At 41.3% G+C, this 27,113-nt stretch overlaps 1 protein-coding gene across 1 annotated transcript in view; it reads left to right on the top strand.

Moving 5' to 3' along the window:
• The first annotated feature begins 1,635 nt into the window (after nt 1–1,635).
• LOC119574086 (GAS2-like protein pickled eggs) overlaps nt 1,636–27,113 on the top strand; it is a 27,669-nt gene continuing 2,191 nt past the window's right edge. The window contains exons 1-15 of the mRNA XM_037921165.1: nt 1,636–1,692; nt 2,297–2,354; nt 2,830–2,882; nt 4,342–4,448; nt 4,590–4,691; nt 4,794–4,923; nt 5,066–5,148; nt 6,514–6,614; nt 10,495–10,502; nt 20,359–20,466; nt 21,418–21,511; nt 22,487–22,574; nt 25,017–25,187; nt 25,643–25,824; nt 25,949–27,113. The exon at nt 25,949–27,113 is cut by the window's right edge and continues 2,191 nt beyond it. Coding sequence (XP_037777093.1) covers nt 1,636–1,692; nt 2,297–2,354; nt 2,830–2,882; nt 4,342–4,448; nt 4,590–4,691; nt 4,794–4,923; nt 5,066–5,148; nt 6,514–6,614; nt 10,495–10,502; nt 20,359–20,466; nt 21,418–21,511; nt 22,487–22,574; nt 25,017–25,187; nt 25,643–25,824; nt 25,949–26,967 — 2,361 coding nt within the window. The 3' untranslated portion in view covers nt 26,968–27,113. The remainder of the gene's footprint in view (nt 1,693–2,296; nt 2,355–2,829; nt 2,883–4,341; nt 4,449–4,589; nt 4,692–4,793; nt 4,924–5,065; nt 5,149–6,513; nt 6,615–10,494; nt 10,503–20,358; nt 20,467–21,417; nt 21,512–22,486; nt 22,575–25,016; nt 25,188–25,642; nt 25,825–25,948) is intronic.

A 27,113-nucleotide genomic window follows, 5' to 3' on the forward strand; every position in this document is an offset into this window, starting at 1 on the left:
CCCTAATACTACCACTACCGCCTCCACCCCCCCCCCCTCTCCCTCTTCTCTAACACTGTAATCGCAATTCTCTTGTTTCTTCACTGTGGCATCTGATTTTAATGAATTTTTATTGTCTCCCTGTCCAATTATATGCTCATGTACATTTGCAATTTCTGTTTTGCTTTTTTTCTACATTTTCTTCGTCTTCCTGGCAGTCCTCTCCTTCTGTTCCTCCACTAACACCACTTCTGTCTCCTCTGACCCCCCCCCCCCTCCTCTCTCCTTATCTGCCCCTCTTGTCCTCTCTCTCCCCCTCCTCTTCTTGTCTTCTACCCCCCTTCTCCGTCCCCTCCCCACGTCTTGTACTCCCTCCCCATCTCTTCTACTCCTCTCTCTTCCCACTCCCCTTCTCCCTCTTCCTCCCCATACACCCCCCTTTGCCAGCCCCCACCCCTCCCCCACACACATCCGAAGCAAAGGAAGGAAAGGGGAAGAGTGATTAGGGGCATCGGGACGGCCCTGGTGGAGGCGCCGCGGGGCTGATCGGCTAATCAAGGAAAGTGCGGCAAATGTCGGACGATTGGGGCGATAAGAAAGTACAAGGTCCTGGAAATCCTTGCTTACGGGGGAGAAGGAGGAATGAGGGTGGAAGGAGAATGGAAGAAGAGGAAGGAGGAGGAATGGGGGTGGAAAGGGGAAGGAATTAGGGTGGAAGGAGAATGGAAGAAAAGGAAGATGGGGGAGAAATGAAGGTGGAAGGAGAATGGAAGAGGAAGTTGAATAAGTGGAAGGGGGGAATGAGGGTGGGAGGAAGAAGAGGGAGGGGAAGAAGTAGAGAAAGAGTCTGAAGCAGAGAGGAAGAGCAAGTGGAAAAAGGAATGAAGGAAGGGAAGACGTAATTTGAGGAAGAATAAAGAAGAGGAGGGAGGGGAATGTGTATAGATTGAGAAAGGAGAATGAAGAGAGACTTGGAAGCAAAAAGAGAAAGGGAGAAAGACATGAGGGGAAAGAAAATGCTCAGAAAAATTTACATGTTATGAGGAAATTTGATGCTTATGAGTTTCGTATTCATTTCCTGGAATTTAAATGGCAATCTGGTATGCGAAAGGGGGCTTTGACGCAGAGAAAATATTACAATATGGAAAAGAGAAAGAAGATATTGAGAATAGATGACAAAGAAGAGGTAAGTAAGAAGAGCAGAACCCGAAGAGAAAGTGAAAGTTTAGAGATGGAAGGAAACTGTGAAAAATAATCCCCGAGAGACGCGTCTATATGACCGGAGGGAGGGGAGGAAAAGGAGGGAGAAGGTTTAGGGGGGAAGAGGAAAATTTAGGATAACTTTCATGCCTAAATATATTATGTAATGGGATGGTCCTAGGCGCTTCAGCTGGTCTAGACGGAAGGAGAGGAGCAGGTAAGCCAGTGTCCTGAAATTAGTCTTCGTTCTAATGCTCATTCTGTTTTTTTTTTTATCAGCTTTCTCTTCTCGACTTACTTTTATATTCTGATTCTTTACTTCCTTGCCGGTCTGATTATCTCAATGTCTTATCTCCTCTCGTTTCTTATTCAGTTTTATTATCTTTATCCCCCCATGTTTACTTTTCGCATTTGCTTTTCTTCCGTACCTAAGGTCATTTTCTTTTTTCTTATAACATGTTGGAAAATGTGAACGAAATGAAGTTAGAGAAAATCGAAAGTAATGCACGGAAGGTAAGGAGGACAGCTCACACACCTTTCTAGTCCCTAAAGGTGTAACTAAAAAGCACAAGTCAATCATCTCAAACCACAAAAATAGCAGAAATGCGACAAGGTTAACATATCTATTCACTTTTGTTTAATTTTTTTCCGCCTCCCTGCTTTGTCCCATTATTATTTTAGATCCGAAAAAAATGAATGCGAATGATAAAAAGGAATAGAAAGGAAGGGGGCAAAAGGCTGCCGAAGGTGTGAATGAAAGAATAGAGAAAAGATGCAATATTAATGAAAACGTATCAAATAAATGAAAATAATAGAAATATGAAGACAAAGGAAGACCTTGAGATAAAGTAAAATAACTAAAAAAGTAAATAAAATAAAATAAAAAAAATCGCATTTTAAGAAACTCCGCAATTTGAGTAAGCCATCAGCCTTTTATTTACGATGAAGCTAAGTGTGCAGTTGAACATAAGTTGATTAAATCTCGTCTTTGAAGAATGCAATAAACACAGGGTGCTTGTAGAAGTGCACATTTGAGAGACTGATGAAGATTGATGTTATCTCTTTATTGTTATAATTATTATGAATGCCTTTTCCCAGTATTACATTCTGCAACCAGATTCTTTCGCCTGTATTTACGAGTACCTACACGAAACAAATGAATAAGAGAATGGGACGTGAGGTCAAGTGATGCGAAGTGAGATGACGTGATATAAAGTAAGGTCAGTGATGAGGTGAGCCAAGGCCCCCATTTGATTGCGTTTCTGTAGGCCTAAAAGTTCTCTTCAAGATTGAGCGTTTGGGAACTTGGTAGTATTTGTTTCTTTTAGTGTTTGCCAAATTTTGCTGGGAGATAGTTTTATTTTCAGTGTTTATGTTATTTCGTAATGTCAATTTTATTCCGTTATGTACTAGAAGGTTTCAAGAGAAACAAAAAAGAAAACGTAATTGGAAGTTGAATTTTTCATAAATATTATTGTTTATTCAAATATGAATTGACGGGTTAATCGATATCTGACCTGCATTTTTACTGTTTCTTTTCTACTCTAATCTTATTGTTCAGGAATGTGTGTTTGTATAATCTCCAATGAAAAAAAAAAATGAAAAAACATTTTTCTACTTTGTATACATTTTGTTACGTTCTTGATGCAGACTTTTATGACCATAAATATAGAAACCAGTTGATCATCCGCATGAGTTTACTCGTACAGTGGCGCAAACCCGTGTCCCGTGATTGATTTCTTCTCTTCTCAAAAGTGACGGCGGTCCCATGGGAGGTCAGGGATCAAGGTCAACTTAATCAATGCCAGTAGCAGGGGAAGATGTAATTATGCGGAAGGGTGGAAAGGAGAATAAGAGATAAAGGGGGAATTGGAGGAAACGTTAAGGGAATAATGGTAAGGGAGATTCAGCGAGAGTCACGAGTAAAAAGGAATTCATAAATGTGTGAAACAAAAATTGATTATGAGAGAAGTGGGAATAAGAAAAGTAAGGAGGATAATGCTATCCGATACTAGAAATTAGCCACATAGATTTTCATGAAAGCATCCGTAATTCAAGTTGAAACTATTTTAATGATAGTACTATCAAGCTAATAAAATTATATATTAAGGAGAACAGTGATATCTACAGGCAATGGAAGTAATAGTTAATGAGAAAAGCAGTATCAACAGATAATGAAGCCATTTGTTGAAAAGAATAGCAATGGTCAATGAAACCTTTTGTTAATGAGAACAGTAATATCCTCGGTTAAACCATTTCTTAATGAGAACAGTATCAACAGTTAAACAAACCATTTGTTGATGAGAACAGCAGTATCAATAGTCAATGAAACCATTTGTTGATGGGAACAGCGGCGTCCGCGGTTAATGAAACCATTTGCGTAGGTTTGAGACGGACCATGACTATGTGCCGAGAACCCGTCGAGTGCGTATATCCGTCCTTGCGCTCGCAGACGAACAAAGGACCCCGGAATTGGTCACCTTGTCTGGCTCAAATCCAATAACTTTCCTATATATCAAGACTGTTTTCTTGTTTGCTTGACGTCGCGTTATGTATCGTGACACTGTTTAACGGCACGATCGTAGGTGTGAGTACAGTTAGTAAAATGTCAGCGGAAAGAGGAGAATGTCGGCTCTGTGTTAACGGCGCCGAGTCTCATAGCAGACCAGGTGTGAGGTTCCCCGGTCCCCGCCCCCAACCCCCTTCTCCCGCGTGCCAGTGACACGAAAGGTCAGCCAGCAGCCTCGCCTCGACCATACACGGATGCAGGAAGGTCAGCTCTCCTCCCTCCCCTCCTTACTACTCCGTCTTCTACTCCAACTCCTCCCTCCCCCCCCCCACCTCCTACACCTCCTACTCTTCTATTCTACACCATGTCTTACTCCATCTCCTTTACGTCCTCTCACCCTCTTTCTTCCTTTCGCTCTCCTGTACTACAAGACCTCTCCCCTCTTTTCTCTCCCCCTTTTCCCTCTTTCGCTTCATTCTCAAACCTCTCTTCCTCACCCCTCCTTCCTCTTCCACTGCCCTTCTTCCCCATCCCCAACCTTTCTCTCGCATCCCTCTTCTTCCCCTTCCTTCCCGTCTTTCTCCCTTTCTCTCTCCCCCCACCTAGCACACACAGTACCTCAAGGGTAAGCGAACTGCCGCGTCATTAATAAGGATTATCTCTGCCGAGGTTGTGGTTATGACGGTAGTGCATCCAACCCGGCCAAGGATGGTACTTGGGCCATTGCCTGCTTTCGCATACCAGCAATGCGAAAACTTGCGTAGGAGAGGAGAGATTCTCATTTTCAAAATTTTAATCTGATTGCCTCATTATTGTGTCTGACATGTAGAAACTCGTATGAGAGTAAAAGAGAAAAAAAATTGTTTATGCGAAATTCCGTATCCAGGTGTTTGTTTATCAGGCACCTAGAACCTAAAGGTGTCACCGGAACTGAACTACGTTGTCTGTCAAGGGATCTAGGACGGACCTTTCGCCGAGGGAGGTCGAAGGGTCAGAGGGCAGTGTAAGAGTGTATTAGAGAGGAAAGGGTGAGCGGAAAAGTATGGTAACAGCCCTTCGGTAATGGGACACCCTTCATATTTACGACTCCCGTGGGAACCATTAGGAGACTTGAACGGATGGTAGAAGGGGAAAGGGAGGCTAAACAGGGAGTAGATGTTATTGAAACAGTTAGCGCGGAGGAGGATGGCGCCACCACAGGCTTAAGACTTAAAACTCAAGCCTATAGGAACGCGGTACTGTAGTGCATTTCATGGGTTCGCGAAAGCGTTCTCGGAGGTATAATTTAACACAAGATCAACATCTTCCTCATCTTACCATTCCTTTCATTTTTCGTCTTCATCGTAATTATTTGTAAATAAGCTTTTGAAATTAAAGTCAAACTGGGAAAAACTTCGTGTTACACTGACCACTCCCAACGGTGTCTGCCTTTGGAGATTCCACCGTGCTCGTGACGTAATGTGATGTTGTAACAGTTAATGATTATTTGTTTTTATTGCCGATGAAATTATTGTCATGATAACGATATTGATGTTACTAACTTTGTAACTGTTACTGAAATGCGATTGTTCGCCTAAATCTTGATATTATAAATGATTGTAGACTTTATAAAATTATTTTGAATATTGTTAGAGGTGTTATTGAAGTACTGTTATTTTATTATCTTAAGATCAGTATGGATATCATTACCTTAGTAATGTTAGTTGTAGTAATAGCATTATCAATTTTTTATTTTTTTTGTTCATATTACTTTTATCATTATCATTATACATATTACCATAGCTCAGACACAGGCGGGGATGGCGAAATCACCAGCATTTACGATCGTGGCGATGAACGAGCGATGGAAGATTCCGCTCTGGCGCCTGTGATTTAGCGGCGGCAGAGGCGGCGGTCCAGCCTGCGGCGATATAGCGGGAAGAGGGAGTAGGGGGGGGAGGGGGGGGGGAAGAGCACCTCGTCACAGTTTCCCAAGAAATGGCGTTTCGTCAGTGAGACTTTCACTGGGCGGTCACCACTGTGGTCATTCGGCGTCTGTCCACCTTCCTCACCCTTGTGCTTGGCCGCTCGTCTACCCCTCCTTCCCCCTCTCTCTAGTCGCCGCCCGCACGCCCACGCCCATGAGCGGTGTTTAAAAAAAAGGGGGAGGGGTGGTGACGGCGTGTTGTGTCATGGTCATGTGCTTTTCATTGTTTTTCGTTTCTGTGAGGAGTGTCGGTTCGGTTGATATAATCAACACTAGCATTATTAGTAGTAATGATATATATTAGTTATGTTATTTATTGTTAATATTGTTATTATTAATATTGTTATTATCGATATCTATTGTTAATATTGTTATTAATATTTATTATTACTTATTACCATTATTATTACTACAAATAATGTTGGTGTAGTTGATGTTACTGTTGTCATTATTAATTTATTGACTATCCTCATTGATATTACTATCATTGTCATTACTTTTGTTATTCATATCAAATTCTTTCAATGATTATTCTGATTATGCTTGTGTTTGCTATCGTTATCATAGTTGTATTATGTGCATTACAGCTACTACTAAAACTAATATCAGCGGTTATTGCATTATATAAACAGCACAAAGGGCAAACAACCGCAAATGGCGCCTCGACACAGAAAGTAATAAAGGAACATAAAAATAAATATTACTTTTGTTGTATTGTCTCTTATGACCGCTTAGCGTGACGTCATCTGCACCATAAACGAGGTTATCACCACACCTGAACCCTTCCCTAACCGTCTCCCCTCCCTCTTTCGCCAACAATCATAACTGCTTAGTGACCTCTGACCTCGTTGGTCGTCAGGGCGAGAGGAAGTCCAAGGGGCGTGGCCAAGGAGGTTCACGATTCGCCTGGTTATATTAAGACAACCACAAGCGTAATGCAGGATACTCGTGATGGCAACAGTGCCTCTGGATCCGACTCATTATTATTATTAATTAAATCCTTTGTTTAAAGATCACTGTCCTTTGGAAATTCCCATGTGGATAATAATCGTGGACGGCATATCTAAGGTACTATAAAGACATGCAGATGCGATGAGCGAAAATATTGGATTTATTCATTTTCCAGATTCATGAATACAAAATCCAATCACAACCCAATAGGAATTATGTTCTTTAACAGTTCAATAATCCACTTTTCTCAAAAATTTAAAAGTACTCTAACCTAACATGTTAACAAGAACATAACCTTTAACCCAACAACCTTATCTTTTTCTCACAAAATCTCTAATAACTACACCCCCACCCATCTCCTTCCTTTCCCTTTACCCTCCTGATATCTTTCCCTAACCTTTCCATTTACCCCCACAGATTCCTTCTCCCTCGTTCTCTTTCTCATCCCCTCTCCTATCCCCTTCATGCACTTTTACTGCCATATTGCTCCAGGTGATGATATAGAGTGCATCCGCCCCCCATATACATCAGCGATTTCGAAAGGGGAGTGACGGGTGTTAAAAGTTCATCGTCATTGTCACTAGAACTCGTCATGCAACGCCATGCATTTCCTTATCAAACTTGTCTCGATGGAGCAAACGATTGGGTTCATGACTTTACATTCTCTTCCGCCCTCTGCATGTCAGTTTTGTTTGGTAGAGATGAAGTGCCAAAGAGATTTTCTTTTCTCTTCTGTTTCCTCTTCACTATCCTTTTTATCACTTCTATTTTGTTTCCCCCTCCCCTTCTCTCTTCCTCCCTCATTCTCCCTTTGTCCTTATTTGTACCTTTGCCTACTTTTACCGCATCTTTTCCTTCATACTCGTGCTTTTGCAGTTCCCTTTTCCGTATACGGTTATATATTTCATTCTTTTTTTTCTGTCTATTCTTTTCCTGTCTCACTCCCTCCCCCCATCTATCTCCTTTTCTTTTAGCTCTTCCTCCTTTTCTCTTTTACCTTTTCCTTTTCTCTTTCACCTTTTCCTTTTCTCTTTCACCTCTTCCTCCTTTGACCCTGTTGTAAAAGTGAAATGAGAGAGAGGAAACCCTAGTCAATCGCGTTACACTGGAAGGGATTTTACATACAGTTTTTGACCTTCTCATGCCTTTCTCCCACCCCCCCACCCCCCCGGAAAAAAATCCTACTCTTCTCTCATCCCTTTCAAAAGTCAGGGAAAGTTTGCATGGAGTCATAATCGGCGATCCGTAACGAAAATGGGTGCTTGAGTACAAATTTGCTTTCTTCCATTTGTTCCTCTTTTGTAACGACATTCATGAATTGGATGTTCTTCCCTTCAAGACGTTTGTCATTTGTTTTCGTCTTAATAAAGTCATAGAGTTTGCCTTAATCTCTCTCGTCACGCTTGGTTGCCTCGGGTAAGTAGCGACACGAAAACGAAATAAAAATTTGATCGTGAAAGATTCCGAACGTTCTTCCACTTTCTCTTTGACCTCTTTGCCATTTTTCGAAAAAAAAAAGTTAAAGGGATTATGTATTTCGGAAGTAGTTGAGGTATTTACGTTTTTTCCGTTAAATCTCATAAATACACTTGTAACTGGGGTTACCATGCACCTGTAACTGTGGTATAAACAGGAAGGGGAGAAGGCTTAATACTGTCAGGCTGAAATTGCGTGAGATTAGGGGCATCTTGATAAATATGCTTACGTGGTATTATCAACTGACTTTTAGGTGTGTTATCTTTTGCTTGTTTGTGTGTTTGGTGGTCTGTTTGCCGATCATGTTTGACTGACTGCTCAGATTATTATTATTCGCCCTGCAGGCAGACATTCACATCTGTATGCAATTAAATTATACAGATAAAGTTTAATCTTCATTCACACAGAATGTCCAGTACAAAACGGAAATAACACTCGCTTTCTCTCCGTCGCGCACATACACGCACGCACGCGCACGCGTATACGTGCACAGCGAGTCGTGACGTAAGAGCGCAAACGAGTCTCGCTTGCCCAATCTCCCGTAACTTGCCACAACGTAATCACCCATTCGTACTAATCATCGCGGGATCATCAGCCGTTCCTGTTCTTGCGCAACGCAGATAATCCGATTTGAAAAACCTAATCGTGTGACGTCATGGAGGTGCAGGTAACGAACGGGTATTGCCTGTCGTATTGATGGGCACCATGTCGCAACGGCGGTGTTTGCTGGAGTAATTATGGGTCGTGTTGATTGTTTTTTTTTTTTTTTTTGTTCATGTACTTAAGGGCTACACTTGCAGTCACGCATGGACCTTGAGCCTTAACGCATATGCACACACACACACACACACGGCTACATCTCATAAATGCTTTCCGCATTGTATATTACTTCACGGGTACATTGGAATACAAAATGTTTGTCAACAGAATATGAAAAGTAATATGATTGGTATTTCAACGAATTATATTATTGATATGCTAAGTAGTATACTCTCTCCTACTACCTATTTCATGCTTCCATAACGCCCACGATTTCCCCACAAACCGCGCGTCGTGGAGAATCAGTGGAAATCAGGATTATTCTGTTCCCGGCCCGGATTCATGTGTACAGGACCTTGGGTATGTGCACAATGCCAGAGCATCGTTATGATTAGGGGGAGGGTTAGCTAGCGATGAGGGGGAGGGGTTAGAAGGGGTAGTTATTGTTGGGGAGGGGAGGGGGAGTTGAGAAGGTCGATAGGGAGAGGTGGGGGAATGGGGAGATGGAGGGAGGGACGGAGGAGGGTTGACATTCATAGAGGTGGAACACTTGCTTAGAGGAAAGTAGAGATAAATAGGCAGGTAAAGACAGAGGTTGAAAGCATAGGTATTGTACAATTAAGTGACACGGCTATTTTATCATGCAGGTTTACGTTGTACGGTAATGACATGAAAACGTCGAAGTGTGCTGGATGTGACTAAATAAATATCTATATTGCACTATTGACTATTGATTTATATCAATTTCGTTATTTCTTGTTTCGTGGATTACTCTCGTTGGATAGATAACTTTTGTGTTGCGTATGATACATGGTGAAGATTCATTACTCTTCCTCTTAGATCCTTGATGAGCTAATGTTATAAAATAGCAATGTAAAGTTATGATAGTAATGCTAATAATACCATGTAAAATATAGGAGAGCCTGATTATATAATTAATTATAAAACAAAATGAAAACACGCATACGGCAAGAAAAAGAAACATACCGATTTATTTTGTTTCTCCCTTTGTCTGCATTAGCGCCCCCACCCTCTTCCTCCTCATTTAAGAGTGAGATAAATGCCAGGTAAATGCTAACCGGAATACCATCGCGGCCACTGTGTATGTGATTAATCATGACATGGACTTCCCTGCAGTGTGGAATGCAGTTATAAGAAGGAAGAGGAAACACTTAAAAACATTTTTTTATTTTTTCATTGATGCTATTTCTGTGAATTGTGTAGATTTGGGTCCATATATATATATATATATATATATATATATATATATATATATATATATATATAATATATATATATATATTTTTTTTTTGCTAACAATTTCCCCACTCCAGGTTCTATATGTCCCCTCCTCCCATATATAATACAGTCTACTTAAGTTGCGACAAAAGATGTGCGTAATCTCGTCTTACAACAGTGGAAACGCCTGGTTCTTTTGCAACTCGTGCGTTATGGCTCCTTGCCAATCCGAAGTTATTGCGACGCTCTTTTCGTGTCAAAAAAGCGCAATATGTTCCGCGCAGCAAATAAAAAGCTCATTCGCGCTCTAGATGGTCAGTGGCAGTTAACGGTGGTGGGCTTGGATTGCCTAGGAACAAGAGGAAATGGAACCGAGAAAACGGACGCGGATTTCGTTGCTCAAGATGGTGACGTCACTTCGGTGTGAGTTTTGTGCTATTTTCTTTTCTTGGAGGGTCCTTTTTTGTGCACTTTTTATGTCTTCTTTTTTCAGCTCCGAAAATCGTCCTGCTTTGCCACGTTTGGAGGAACAAAGTAACTGTTTTAGTTAATTTGATAATTATGATTTAAAAAGTGATAGTCATGATATCAGTACATCACATTTGATTTATGAATTTAACACTACACTCCCCCTCCCCTCTCTGTGCTTGTCTCAAGTCACGGTATTTCAGACTATTATAAACAGGAAATTTTTTTGAAGAATATGCCAGCGATTGTAATCCAGATTACAAAGGACATGCTTCCCATTCCAAGGATTCCTTGGCCTTTGTTCTTCCCGGTGTTTATTGCTATCCTTGTGCATGATCAAGATTTATTGATGTCTTCCGTTGACGTAGCCATTCATGATAAACATGCACTGCGTCATTACTATTTTTCATTGATAAGATATTTCGTTCCCATTTTGATAAGCTCTTTTATAGTGTGGTTAAGGCTGCTATAATGTGTAAAAGAATGTGTAAATTTAAAATTGAATGTGTAAAAGGATACTCATTTTACAATGTCTTCTAAGAACGATTTCGACATTGTTATTTTACAAGGTTGTTTCGTCATGTAAGTACAGGCAAAGATAATGTACACGGCGCCGGAATTTTCAGACTGTAAATACTCCATGATATTAAATTGATGTATTTCTTGAGAAACGAACAGAGGAGATAAAGATATTGTGAGGATGGGGAGGAAACAAGAAAGAGGCGAAAAATAATAGAAAAAAATAAAAATTGAGAATAGAAAAGGAATAAAGCATAAACAAAGAATGGAACAAGACAATGAAAAATGACCAACGTTAGTTAACTCAAGATTGCGCGGCGTTGCACAATGCACGGCGGAGTCCAGGCACGGCGCAGAGACGGCTGGGAAAGTGAGGGAGAGACTTGACCATTCGGAGCCGTTCTCCAGTGGGCAGCCGAGCGTGTTAACAGGCGGAGGTGCCACCCAGGGCCGGGCGGATGGTGGCACCGCATAGTTAGGGATGAGCTCATGTCCATATGTCCACATGTTCTTGCGGGAGAGAAAGACAGAGAGATCTGGTGAATATGAAATGAGGGGGCCGTGGTTTAGGCAGGTAGGGAAATGGGTGATTAGGAAATGAGGATGAGAAAGAGAATGTGAGGGAAGAGAGAGAGGGAGAGATTGTAGAGAAGAGAGAGAAGGAAAAACGCAAAACAGAAAAGGAGAGAAGTGAGAGTAGAGACAGGAGATAGAAATCAGTCGAGGAAGATAGCATCACGAAAGAATCTAAGAGGCGAGAGTAGCCGACTCATTACCCTTACCTCGGTGACCTCATTTTACAAGAAAGTGACATATGATCGGGCTGTCTGTCAGAGCAAGAGAGAGTAAGTGGGGAAGAGAGGAGGAAGGGGGAGAGGGGTGGAGGTCAGAAAGGGCTCTACGGGAACCTCGGAATAACGTCCAAGTCACGGACAGGAGGTACAGGTGAATTGCGTAAGAGGGAAGGGTCAAGGTTAGGGAGATTACGGGACACGGCGGTAGTAGAGATTCTGAAGAGAGAACAAAGGATGTGTTATATATTTACTAACGCATATATATTTATAATATAGATTTATCAATATAGCATACTGCACACATAACACACGTGTATGTGTGTATATCTATCTATATGTCTATACCTATCTATATGTGTATGTGTGTGTGTATGTATATGAACAGTATGTGTTGTATGGGTAGGAATTTCTTGCAAAGTGAAAAGAAATTTCAATAGTAAATAAGAAAACAATAAGTAAGGATCATAACTTATTAATTCTATCGCTTTCCTCCTCGCCTCCTCCCTCTCCATTTTCCTCTCTCATTTTCTCCATCACTTCACTTCCTCCAGCTTCACGAAATGCCCTACCGGCCCGATCGGAATAACGGCCAGTGAACTCAGTAATGAATGAAAGTCTTGAGCTTTTTCTCCATTCAACAGAAAAAGTCCGTAGCTGCCGATGGTAAGAAGCCCTCAGGTGGTATCGGCGTGCTGGTATTTCTTTTGTCTTCGGAAGAGATGAGAAATAAAAGGAAATGTAGGTACCCCCTAAAAAAAGAATTAAAGAATGGCTACTGTATAGAAAACGAACAGTGAAGAAAGTGTGATTTTAGTCGTAAATAATTAGGTATATGGTAGACTTTTAACTGTACCTGTTATCAAATAAGTGAGCGGCAGCGATTTGCAAATTCAGAAAAAAACAGAAGAAAGGAGGAGAGGTAGGAGAGAAGACTGGTTCTGAGAGTCATGTGGTACAGAGGGGTCGAGACACCAAGATGAAACACTCAACTGAGGAAAAATGGCGGTGGTTTTGGCGTTTTACATTTCGGCAACATTTGCAAGATGCTGGCTTTCCGTCATCACGTTTCGTCATGCGCGGTTGGACTCTCGCAATATGTGTTTGTGTGGATCGATAGACACAAACATCTGCATTTATATATATACATACAGATGCACACACACACACACACATGTATATATAATCGTTCCTTTTCTTAATTTTCTATTCCTGCTTTCTCCTTTCCCTCGCCTATCACCTATTCATTCTCTCCTTACTTTCCCACTTCCCTACCTGTTCCTTCCCCTCCTCTCCTTCCACAAACAGGCAGGTGACAAATCCTTCCTCTTCTCACGGGGTGGATTTGCGTCATTGAAGGTGCTAAGTACTTTAAATGAGTACGGAAAAATATGCACATTCATCTCTGGAAGTTGAATGATCGGGAAAGGGTCTTGAGGGGAGGGGAGGTGCGATGAGGGAGGAGAAACTACGAAGTAGGAAGAGGAAAGAGGGAGAGAGGAAGAACTAGGAATAAATATGGGAGAGAGAGGGGAGGGGGTGGGGTAAAGGAGGACTTGGAATAGATACAGGAGGGACCGAGGAATGGGAAATAGGAGGTAGGGAGATGGAGCTCCAGGAATGGGAATAGGAAAGTGGAAGAACGAGGGAATAGGAAAAGAAAGTAAAGCAGATGTGGAAACTAGGGAAAGGAGAGATTAAGCAGGAGATAGGAGAGAAAGGGAGGAAGGAGAAACAACAAAGAATGGAGACCAAGAGACTAAGAATAGGGTTAAAAGAGGGAAAGAAAGACTTAGAAATAGAACAATAGAGGGAAAGGAGAAGAAAGAAGTTATGAGAAAAAGAGTAAAAGAAGGGATATAAAGAAACAAAAAATAAGGATAGGAATAAAAAGGAGTAGAGAGGGAAGTGAGAGGATAGGAGAGATATCCACCGCCTACGATGAGAAAATGACAAAGAGAGAGAGGAATGTATATATATATAGAGGAAGTACCGTTGTTACTCTCACTTCTAGGCAATCCGGCCGATGACCATAAAGCCACGTGTGAGTACGCGTCAAAGGATTTCCCGAAGGCATTTAGCTCGAGTGTGAATACCTTAGAGTGACAGAAAACGTGACAGCAATGGCGGCGATAGGGAATGGGCAGTCACGCCCGGGTCCATCTCAGCTTTTGTGCGAAGGCTGACAGTCTGTCGGGTGTGTGGGCGGAGAGCGTGCACTTGCAAGTCCGATGAGAGGTACCTATCCGGTTGCTGTGTTTAGTTTTTTTTTCGCTCTGTCACTTTGTCTTTTTTGTCGGTTTCTTTTGCTCTCTCTCTCTCTCTCATTCCTTCTTATGCTGTTGCGACACCTTATCCTTCCTCATAACCAGCATCCATGATAATCCATAATGCTTACTGAATAACAAAATATTTACTTCCCCTTAAAAACATTTTATGTACTCACGTAACACCTCTCCCCTCTCCCCATACCCCACGTCCCACACCCCGTAATGCCCCGCCTTTCTCTTGACCCGTGATACAACGGAGGGAAAAAAACGATAAACGAAAAGCTAAGTGAAAGTGGAGTTTAAGGTAAAGAAGGCGACGCGTTCGTGAGAGTATGTGGACATTCATTTTCTCTCCCTTTCTGTCTCTCTCTGTCTTTTTCTCTTTTTTATATGTATGTGTAAGTGCACACATATGTGCGTATGTGTATTCTGTATATATAATTAAAAGTCTGTATCTCTTCCCCACTTTTCCAAAATACGTCAATGAATTTTGACATAAAAAGGCATTCCCTTGGCTCCTGGCATATGAGGCTCTCCTCTTCCTCTCCCTTTTCTCTCCCAGTCTCCTCTCCTTGTTCACATAGCTTCCCCCTTAACAATTCTGTACTACTCCTGTTTCTAGTCTTGTCTTCATCCCCTTCTCTTAGCAACACAAAAATATTCATACTCGCAAATACCCATAAAGTCATATAATGGTATTCATAAACAGTCCTGTCACGTGAAGGTATTATACCTACGTAGAGCGTCGCGCGGGTCTTTATCGTTTTCTGTGCATATTTTATTGCAGCCAAACGTGGTAAATTGAACCGACTTTTCTTTCCTGTTATTGAGGGGCAGGGAATACAAAGGTAATGGGAAGAAAGAGGGCACTGAAAGAGCAGGACGGGAGGGGAGATGGAAAAGACCTTAAGATAAGGGAAGAAAAAAAATAAAGAAAAAAAGTAGTAAGAGGAAAAGGATAATAGAAAAAGACTACATATCAGACGAGAAGAGAAAGGGAGGGAGAAGGGATTAGACGAAATGCAAAGAAGAAAAAAGATGAAGGAGACGAAGAGAAGAGAAGGGAAGGGAGGCGAGAGGGGAGAGAGAGAGAGTGATACGGTGCAGCACATGAGTCAGTCACGGAATGGTGATCGAGGAGCGAGGTGGTTCACTGGAGATGGGTCGTGGGAGGGGGAAGGAGAGGTTGGTGTGGGGGTTTAGGACACATGGTTGGAGGGGATTGGTTTGAGGCGTAGAGAAGGGTGGGGGAGGGGTTTGATACGTAGCGATAAAGGGAAGGGATTATGAGGAGTAGGCAGTGGGTTGAAGACGAGTGGGTAAGGGGTATTTTCCTTGGGTTACGACGTCCTGTTCCGCTTTTGTTTGTAAAGCAGCGCGTGCCCATCGTCATCGTAACGTCGTGAAGTCTTTGTTACAGGGTTTGGCGTGACATGTAGGGTCAGAGGAAGGAAGGAAGATGGATGGTGAAGGAGTGGGGGGGTCTCTCTCTGAAAGTGGCGATGGTGGGCGTGGTCTGCAATGAGTTCCATGGTGTGTAATTTCGAAGCCTATGTGATGCAGACGATAGCATGGGCGTGATAAGGGATGTGGGAAGATGTGGTTCTGGCAGGGAGAACGTGCGAGGGCGTGGTCGTTGGTGCTCTCACTTCTCTCTTCTCTCTTTTTTTCGTCTCCTTTCTTTTTCATCTCTCCCTCCCCATCCATCTCCCCCTCCTCCCGCTCCGTCCCTCCCTCCCTCCTTCCTTCCTCTCTTTCACCCTCACCCACCCTCTCTTGTCTGTGCAAAGGGTCATATTGGGTCACCGCAACGCACGTGAAAGAGCGGACGAGGAAGGTCACGGTTGTAGATGTCTGGTGCAGATAAACCGACGAGAGTTTTATGCACGCGGGAGAAAGTGTGATTCATGTCTCTCTTTTATTTCCTCATCCCGCAAAGCACTTTCGATCTCTTGGTGATTGGGTGGGTGGCTGGGGTGTCGACGCTGGAACCGTGCCGTATGTCTCTTTCTGCTTCTGGAGAGAGAGAGAGGATGAACGCGGAGTACTATATCTGTATGCATGAGAGGAACAGGAAATACGCCAAAAATACATATAAACACCAAGAGACAGGAAAGAGGTTGCTAGAAGTCGCGTGGTTTCCTCCATCCTCGAAGGATGACAACAAAGGATCCGAGGATCTCTGAGACTTTCTTGCCGGCATTTTGGGATGTTCCCTGATATGTATACACACACACGTGTGTATATATCATATATGTATATGTATATATACATATATATACATTTACATATATATATATAGGTATATATATATAGATGTGTTTATATGTATATGTGTGTATATATGTATGCGTGTGTATATGTGTATATGTATATCTATATATGTGTGTATGTATATATATGTAGATAGATGCACACACACATATACATATATATACGTATACATACATACAGTTGTGTATATATATATAGATAGATAGATAGATAGATATAAATATATACATATATAGACACATCTGACAGCATATGGAATCAAAATACAATATATTTACTTATGTGTTGAAGTGTTGCATCATCACCTTTCGGATGATTTTTTTTAATGGACTCTATTTCCATTTCCATCATTCCGATAAGCCACAGTCCCCATAGAGGTGAACATGCCCAACCGAAACCTGCAAAAGGCTATCTGAGAATTGAATGGCGTAGAAAGACCTTCAGGAATCGTTACAGGGAATTAACGCCATGTGAGCGCCATGTGACTAAGCTTGGGTATTGATTCCTGACTCATGGGTGCGAGAGGCGGAGGGGAAGGGAGAGTGAGGGGAATCAGACAAGGGTGGAAAGGTTGGGAGATAACGTAAGGAGGGGGGTGTATATTAAATAGGAGGATATTGGTAAAGAAAAGATATTAAAAGTGGGGGAACTGGAGAGGGTGAGAATCTAGAATGGGAATCGGGTGGAAAGGCTTAGCGAGGAATGCAACAGAATTCGAGCGATGTTGCTTGTAGACGATGAAAGCCAACTGGGTTATGTTTTACTTGATATTTTAAAAGGTTTAAATTAAATTTTAAGATCGAGAGGGGAGTCGAAGAGTTGTAGTGATTATATAAGGGCCGGAGATGCTGTGTTTGAGGACGCAAAAGGCTTTCCTTTGAGATAAAAATTGGCGCGAAAAACTTTATCTCTGCTGGTATATGTGACGTTATTACACCCCCACTCCCCTCAGCTCCCTCCCGAAATGTGATCATTTTGTGTATGTGCGTATTTAGTCACGTGGGAAAAAACGTCAAAGAGACATTTTTTCAGCACTTTCTGCAAGCTATGTATTAGCTTTTACCTTAATCTATACCCACGTGACATACTCATTCCCTTCAGCTTTCCATTATCAGACATTCATCATATCACATGCGCAGCATCATGAACAAATCGCAACCATATAGTCATCATGGTAGTAATAACACTCTAATTATATATCACTAAAAAATATGCATCCGTGCAGTCAGTGCGTGTCTGCGGTGAACATAAATGCATATTATTTATCTCCGCGGTCTCTACGGGTTTCTCCCAGCGCCGCATAGAATTCGAAGGATACGCCTCGAATTTCTTATTCTTTAAACAAAGAGAAAAAAAGGTTAACCAGGAAGATAAATGATAATACTTAAAAAAAAGAAAGAAAGAAAAAAACGAAACAGGGCCTATGGAGTGTGATGAATATTCGAACTGACGTAAGAATTTTAGTCTTTTTCAATTATCGCCCTGTCTTATTCTCTAATCACCTTTCTCTCCGAAGTGATTTTAAACATTTTTTTCTCTCCACTTCATCATTGTTTACATTTTAAAATACTTGTGGAGAAAAAAAAGACATAACAATTCATGGTCGCATTACGTTGCAGTTTATCAAGCCAAGTAAAGACAAGAAAAGTTTCACGATCAAGTGTTGTTTCATTTAACAATCAGTATCATTATTTTAAAAGATGAAAAGGCGTTATACAAATTTTCGATTTATTTTACGTTCATATTATATTTAAAAATCAATACCTGTTAAAGAAATATGGCGCCGAACACGACAAAACTATAGTCATAAAGCAGACTGCTAACTACATTGTTCCAAACTTTCCTCGTTTCGGCAAAAGAGAGAGTGAAAGCGTGAACGCGTTACCCCCCCCCCCCCCACTGTCGACACCTCCTGCTGTTGTTAGAGTCACGTGACGCCTTTGCGGTCACGACGCCTGCGCATCCCGTTTGTGCGTTTGCGTAAATTTAAATGTGTATATATACATATATATGTACACACATGTATATATATATAAACATCTCTATGTATACATATATATGTATGTGTAGATACATACATATGCATGTATACATGTATTAAATATATATATATATATATATATATATATATATATATATATATATATATATATATATTATAGTTTATAGTTAAAGATAGTTATAGATACACACATACATATATCACACACATTTATGTAATAATGTACACACGCGAAACACAATATATTTATAGAGAAGCGAACATAAGTATATATATAGAGAGAGAATATAAATATTACACATTCATCCGTATTAATATATTCATATACATTCATTTACACACACACACAAACACACACAATGCTTATATATATATATATATATATATATATATATATATATATATATATATATATATATATATATATATATATATATAGGTACATATATGCATATATACATATGTATGTATATATATATGCACACACACATATATATATATATATATATATATATATATATATATATATATATATATATATTATTTCTTACATTTTTGGCTTACATGGCAAATCTGAGACATTCTTTAAAAAGCTGTTAAAAAGTTTACACACTGAATATCAGATGACTACCAGACGTAAAGCTTAAGGAAAACTTCCATACATTTATCACATTTCTGGTACAACGTCCGTTTGTTTAAAATAATAATAATGCAACGAAAGGAAAGAACCAGAGAAATTCCTAAACATGGATGAATGTAAAGTATTTTATACATTTACATCTCTAGAGACGAAACAGAATCCTAGGTATCACAGAACAAGCTTGTCTTTGAAGAATCAATGTCTGAGGTTAGGTCGTCTTACAAAATTGGCCTGTGCGGTTTATTTCGCGGTAAATGAGGTCCGGCGGTTATTACGTTTGCCTTTGTGAGAAGCGTTTTTGTAACGTGGAATGGATTGATTGCCTGTGCATTTATTTATATTTTGCATTTGTGTGCATTTATGTCTATAAGTCTGTCTCTTTCTCTATGTATATGTGTGTGTGCAGAGTTACACATGCATGTACATATACGTACAATTTCATATGCACAACGCATACCTAAATTCACTACCTTTAGTACTTCGTATCAGGAAGAAGGGCATTAAAATAACCAGGACACAGTATCTGATAACATGCTCGTCTTTTCCTCAAATACAGAGACTCCCAAATTAGTCATCCATCGTTCCCTGTGCTCCGTGGTATTACTTGAATTACCTTAAGTCGGATACTTTATGTACTCTTTATGCCTCTTTATACTTTATACCTCTCACTGTGACGGATTAGCAGCGACACGGGGACTCAAGCTGGGCTGAAGAGAACGCTTTCTTTTTCTCTCCAACTTCGCTTTTTGTTTACTTAATGGGAAATTTCTCTGATTTTTTTTCTCTTTGTTTTTTTTTTCGTTGTGATGATACTATTCTTGTGATTTTTGTGAGTTTTAGTTTCTATCTGATTGTTCAGTGTTCAATTCGCAGTGCTGTATTTAGTGTATATTCGTGCATGGTAGATTCACACACACACACACACACACACACACACACACACACACACACACACACACACACACACACACACACACACACACACAATATATATATATATATATATATATATATATATATATATATATATATATATATATATATTGGGCTACATAGAATAGTCCAGATACACCCCTACTTTTGTACAAATACAAGCACGGCATAGCCATCTGTAGATACACAGACGCATAAACACCTCCTTGTATACAGAGACAGATATTTAAACACACGCTTTATACATCTATACACGAAATACACATATACAGCACACCCTGTTTAACCCAATGCCACTCACAATTACTCACACATATGCAATGTTTATGTGATAACATGTACAAGACCAGCTATATTAACATTCCTCCCTTTTTCCTTACAGGTGCGGGACTTGGTGGAGAGGTGCTCTTGCCCTTCACAATTTCCGATGGTCAAGGTGTCTGAGGGGAAATACCGTATTGGCGACACGCGCGTCCTGATCTTCGTCAGGGTAAGTGTCCTTCGGGTCTTTTTGGGTATTTTAAAGGGTTATTTCGTATCCTTATACGTTTGTGTGTGATCGTTTGTGCGTGTGTGTTAAGCAAGTTACCCTAGACAGGTATATGCTTATTTTAGGATAAATAATATTACTCTATGATATCCTGTTCTTCGTTAGGTTAGGTTTCATCTTTCCCTTTCTGTAAACCTGCACATCTATTATACCCAGTACATATTTGGAATACCATAATATAAACATAATATATACCTAACACTATACCTATGCTACACAATAAATCTATTTTGTATATAACCTATCTTTTCTACCACTGCATCAACGCAGTATAGTGTCTGATGATTCAGCACCACACATCTAACCTCAAGTAAAAAAAAAAAAATAATAAATAATGATAATAACAAATAAGTATAAATAATAATCTCGACTATCCCAACCTTTGCCTATCCCCAAAAACCTCAACTGACCTCTCACAACCCCAACTTCCACAACTTAAAACCTCTATTCGGACGTTAGGTTGATAACGCCACTCGCCCCGTTACCCGAAGCTCTTGAATTCCCCTCAAGAACGTCACCTTTTCACTCTTAGATTCCATCTTACCCGGAGAGGCTTAGGGAAAGCGGCGACAACACTAGTCTTTGTGTGTATTAGCTTCCCTTGTGTAATCTGGGTCTCTAGGTTTCCCTTGTTTGGAAGCGAGATCTTTTCTGTTGTATATGAAAAGCGACGCGCGGGGTGTGTACATGCCTTTGTAGGGGATTTAAAGCTTGATGTATATTATTCCTCGTACTTGTTATAGTCATTTCTTTATGGCATGTTGTGTTTGTTTGACTTTTTTTTTTCTTAAATCATAATGTGGTAAGAGTGTTTGTTAGAAATTTAGGTGTGAGTTATGTAACTGATGACTTTTGCAGATATCTTTGTTGACGTGAAATACTTGTTTTCAGATTCTCCGTAACCACGTGATGGTGCGCGTCGGCGGAGGATGGGACACCCTCGAGCATTACCTGGACAAGCACGATCCCTGCAGGTGTCGTCAAGGTAAGACGTCTTTCTGCGAGGACTTCATTCTCTCTCTCTCCGTAGCTATCTATCTGCTTGTTTGTCTCTCTTCCTTTTTCCTTTCCTTACTCCCCCCATCTCTCTCTCTCTCTCTCTCCTCCCTCCCTCTTCCCTCTCTCCCCCTCTTTCTTTTTCTCCTTTCGTCTTATATCTCCATTTCTCTCTTCCTCGCTTTCCCCATTCCGTATACGACCTGATACACTCCAAAGGCAAAAACATTAGTCCTCATCCGGCCGAGAAATCACCTAACTGGAGTCACGCTTGGCCTGCGTGTGTTCCTATTCAGTCCGTGATCATGCTGCCTGTGACACACTTTGCCCCGCCCGATCCAGGTGCAACACGGATGAAGGGTTTTTTTTTAAGTAAAAACGAAAAAAAGAGAGAAATGCATTTTATTGTATTTGTTACGGTGATTGTGCCTATTTTTTCTACCTTTTTTGGGGTCTTTTTATGCAAAGTGATAACAGGAGTGGTGTTGTGGAGCCATTGTGTTGGTTTCGAGAACTGCGTCGTTTGCTACTGGGCACCGGATGACGTGATGAAAGCAAGTTAGGGGGAAATTATTTAAGTATTTTTGGAACTTGAGTTATCTTTTTATTTTACTTATTTATTCTTTTTTTCTAATCTTATCTTTCGTTTTCTCACTCTCTGTATATATGTATATACATACACACACATACTGTATGTGTGTGTATATATGTGTGCGTCCACACACACGCGCGCGCTTGCGTGTGTGTGTGCGTGCGTGCACATATATGTATATATGCATATAGAATATATACATACACATATTTATATATGTGTGTATGCGTGTATGGATATGCACATGTGAGTGTGTGTATGTATATATATTTCTCTATCAGTCTCCTCCTACCATCCCTCTCCCTTTCGATATTAAACTTCCAACAAATCAGACATCACTGACAGCCTTCTCCTCCTCCCCCTCGCATCCAGGTCACCGCACGGCCCTGTCTTCCCGCGTGGGCTTCAAGACGTCGAGTAGCGGACAGGAGAGGCAACTCATGAACGTCACGTATGAGAGGTAAGGTCATTTCGGTTTCAGATTTTTATCCTTGTATTATTCGAGGACCTATATTTGATCTCTTGCGTATTATTATATATATATATTTTTTTTTTAATGCATATGTATTTTTATTTTTAATGGTAGTTTGGAGTGGATTCATTCATTAGTATTTAATAGCGATGGCAATTTAGTGACGAGGGAGTTTAGTTTAGTTTTCGAAGGCTTGGAAGGTCATGATGGTGTATGTAAGAGTAAGATCATATAATAAGGTAATTTTTCATGAACACAAGAGGCATCTGAAGTAGTAAAGTGAATCTTTTTGCAACCCTCGGAGTTGCTAGTTATGCAATTGGCTTATCATGTTCTTCCTATTGATATTGAAAGGTCTGGAGGTCACGCACAAGTTCAGACTCCTACATCAAGGACACAGATACAGGCAAGGGAGTTTGCGGATGGCAAACCTACATCTAGAATGACTAATTCGCCTAGTTTATCGAACCGTGGGCTGCGTGAGAGGAATTCACAAAGGAAATTCTCCCAGGGAGCAGCTGCTCTTTCTGCAACATTTAACCCTTTGAATAAAGAGCAAGATTCTACTCCGCTTAAAGTTTCTAAGCCAGTAAAGAAAAGGTTGTCTAGGAGCCAAGAATCAATTCATAACTCAACCCCTAAAATTACTCCTGAAAGGAAAAGGAGTGTATGCATTCCAAAGAAAGTTGGCAGAAAATCACCCCATGGTACAACACAAATTACAAACCAGCAATGGAATAAAGGTATTAGAAAGACTAAAGATGCATCCCCCAGTAGATCAGCATTGCCCGCCCCACAACACGAAACAAAAGGGAGCAATGAGCAGGCCAACAAGGCACCTCTATCCTCATCCTCACGTATCCCTCAAAGAAAGCTTGGAAGAGAAACGCGTTCAGGAGAAAGTAGGATTTTACCACAGCATAATCCTGACAGTGCGGATACATCTATAGAGGAACTTAAGATTAATCATACTCCAAGCAAAGCTTTGCCCATAACTTCAACTCCTAAGCCTTATAAAAGTCTTGGAATACTTGATGCAAATTCTGAGATAAAGGAAGATATACCTGTACACGAAGCTAAGAACAATGAGCCTTTGAAATATAGTACAAAGATACCAACATTTGTGCAGAACAAGTCTTCAGCTACGACCAGAGATCCATCCAAAACAAAGAATGCAAACAACAGTAGTAAAATGCCTTTAAAAACTCTCAACGCTTCCTTTAAGGCATGGAAGGAAACGCACGATATATCTGTTAAAAAAGAGGAACAAAGGAGGACAGAAAGGATGCAGAGTACAGCAAGGAGATCGCCAGAAAGGATCAGGTTACAAAATTCTTTAGAACAGAGGGCAAAAGCGTCTGGCATGAAGGCATCGTCAATACCAACGAAATGCCCTACGCTAGTCAATGCTTTAATATCTGCAAGAAGTACCAAAACTTAGTGATGAGGTGCAGTGCCAACAGAATGCAGTGCACAAAGTTGGTATTCAAATGCACCGAAAGTGAAATAAAGTTAGAAAGTATTGTTTATTCCTAATAGTTGATTTAAGAGGGTACCTACGTGAATGCTGAATTTCCGTAGTATATTTCACCCTAGAAATTAGTATTTATAGAAAAATGTAAATTTGATAACTCTCATTCAAACAATTTTATACAATGCTGTTGATTTATTCAGGGAAACAGAACATTGAAACATTAGCGTTTATCAAGTGTCTAATCCTGATCTAAAAGTGGAATGAACAGAACGCAATGAGAACACAGGATGTAAACTGAAGAGAAGTAAAACTGGATACATGAATCATTTCATTTAAAGCTTGCGGATTATGTGATATGCTAAAAAGTGCAAATTGAAAGAGGAGAAGGCGAAGAAAGAGGTGAAATATGCTGATTAAAAACAATGACCACGGTATAGCGAAAGAGTGCACTGGCTTGACGATATAGTTGCTAAAGGTACAGTGAACTTTTAGACAATCACAGTAGCCCAATGTCCGTGGTGTTAATTCTGACTTTTGATTATACTAAATAAAATGCATGAAATAAATTTTTTGTGGAAGTGCCATGCCAGTGTAACTAGTATAACATAATTTTTTATGATGAATTTATGTAGATGATTATCTTAAAACGTACCATGTCACCTGTGTTCCATGTTCAATTTATGCGTTAGTATGTTGTTGTTTTTTTAAATTATCATTCGAGAATCTCTTTCAATTTCTGAGAGTACGGGGGCATTCTCCTTCGGACGTGGATGATTTTTGCTTCATGTGTGTGTGTGTGTGTGTGTGCGCGCGCGTACTTGCGTGCGTGTACGTGTATACGTGTCGCTGTGCATATACATACATATATACATATATAAACATGATTGCCAGTTCTTTTGCATTTAGTATCCGTCCCCCAAAGAACCCTTTGAAAAACCCTTCCCTCTGACCCACAGGTGTGACGAAGGCTACGTGCCCTCCTCTCCGTCGCCGCGTCGCCGATCGAGCGCCAGCGGCCGAGGAATCAGGCGAGACTCCCTCGAGGGCCGGTCCTCCCTGCGCCAGCGGTCCCAGTCGCCGGCCAACAGGGACCCCGGCGCCGCCTTCTCTCGCACTGGTTCTGGCAGGTTAGTTTATTAGGTTGTTGTTTTGCTGTTTATTTTTATTGAAGGATTTTGAGGAAGGGGAAGAAGCGTGGATGAGATGGAGGTGTTGAACGTTTGACAAGGCTTCAAGCTCATGGCACCTGTCTGTCGTTACTCTCAGAGACTCCATTTCTCATTTTCCTCATACTTCCACAGATATAACCCAAAGATTGGTTCTGATTTAATTGATTCTTCCACAAATGTAATTGATAAAAGTTTTATTGATTCTTATTTTTATTGATTCTTCCGCAAATATTATCCCTAGAAGCGATTTTCCCCAGTTGATTCTTCTAAAAATATAATCCCCAAAAATAAATCCGATTTCATTGATTCTTTCACAGATATTACCTCTTTAATTTAAAAATATTGAATCCTTACTTTTCCACAAATATAACCCCTTGATTAAAATGATTCTCATTCCATTCCTTCTTCCACAGATATAACCCCATAAAGTGGAGTCCCGGTTTGCGCGACGAACAGACCGCCTGGCGAGACGACTCCTCCGAAGTGAGCGATGAAGGATACAAGAGTCAGGGGAACACAGGTCCGAGGACGCTCCCCAGAACTCGCAAGCCGACACCGAAGAAGAGCCTGGAACTGGATCCCACAGATATATTAGGTGAGTCCTTTGTTTGCGGGATGGATTTATCAGGATGAGTGGAGAAGTTTTGTTGGGTGAAATTTAGCTTTGAAATTTCGTGGTAGAAGATAAATATCGGGGATTTTTTTTTTCTTTTTTGCAGAACGCCCTGAGTCTTCCATGACACAGATGTCCTCAGAGGGATCGTCGATGTCCACCGAAGACTCGGTACACACTCCCCCGAGGTCCCCAACCAACACAACGACCACCGCCCCCCACTATCCTCTCACAGATGCAACCAACACTTGGTCACCTCCGTCACAGGTCAAGCATAAAAATTCCAGCATTGGTACGCCCAGATCGAAGATACCGTTTATTGAGACCCTGAAGAGTCCATTCATAAATAACAAGAAATCCAAGAAAGCGTCATTGCCGGAGGAGAAGTCTCCGGGGAAGCCAGCCTGGAACGCCGGTCCGGGCGTGAGGAGGAACAGTCTGGACCGCGGCGAGCGGGTTATCAGCCGCAGCAGAAGCGCCACGAGCGAGGGCGGCCTCGTCATGCTAGGTAGAGATTCCCCGGCCCGGCAGTCCTTCCGCCCGTCGGCCAGGCGTCAGTCAGGGGGCTCGTGCGGCCCGACAGGGAAGAACACCTGGAACGGCCGAGCTTCGCGGGAACGACCGAGCCTCACCGCCGACACCTACAAGCCACCCACGACACCCAGGACGGTTCGCTCGGCCTCAGCCTCGCCTGCAACTACGCGGCGTCAGGTCGGACACTCGGCGCCGGCCACACCGCTTAATCGCTCGCCTAAACGCTCTGCGCCCGCGTCGACTCTCACGTCCCCTACCGGTGGTGGACCGCTTTTACAGCAACTGGCCGACTTGGAACCAGACGAAAATACTCTTTTGTGCATTAAAGATATTTATGACTCTCTTAAAGCAAGGGTTTCGGAGAGCTTAGCCGCGGAAGGTAAATCATTGCCTCCTGAACTTTCGCAAGACTACACTAATTCTTGGGTGACTGCACATGTATCCAGTGGTAGCCGTAGTTTAGATCCGAAACCCAGTGCTAGTGCTTCGAACGGTCCGCCAGGTGCTGTGAGGATTACTCCGAGAAAGTCCGGCGTCGGTTCTCGTATCCCAGCTCCTACCTTTTTCCTTCCTCACCAGACAGGGATATAGCAGCGGGATCAAATAGAGTAGTAAAAGGCTGTGGACGTGGCACGTGGAGTCAGGGTCAGTAACCTACACCAATTGGACGGTTGAATCGAAGCTCGCGATGAAGTGAATCAAATTTTGAGTCATTTTTGTGCTCTGTCTCCTGGATG

Source organism: Penaeus monodon, chromosome 6 (assembly GCF_015228065.2).
Source record: "Penaeus monodon isolate SGIC_2016 chromosome 6, NSTDA_Pmon_1, whole genome shotgun sequence".
Taxonomy (NCBI): Eukaryota; Metazoa; Arthropoda; class Malacostraca; order Decapoda; family Penaeidae; genus Penaeus; species Penaeus monodon.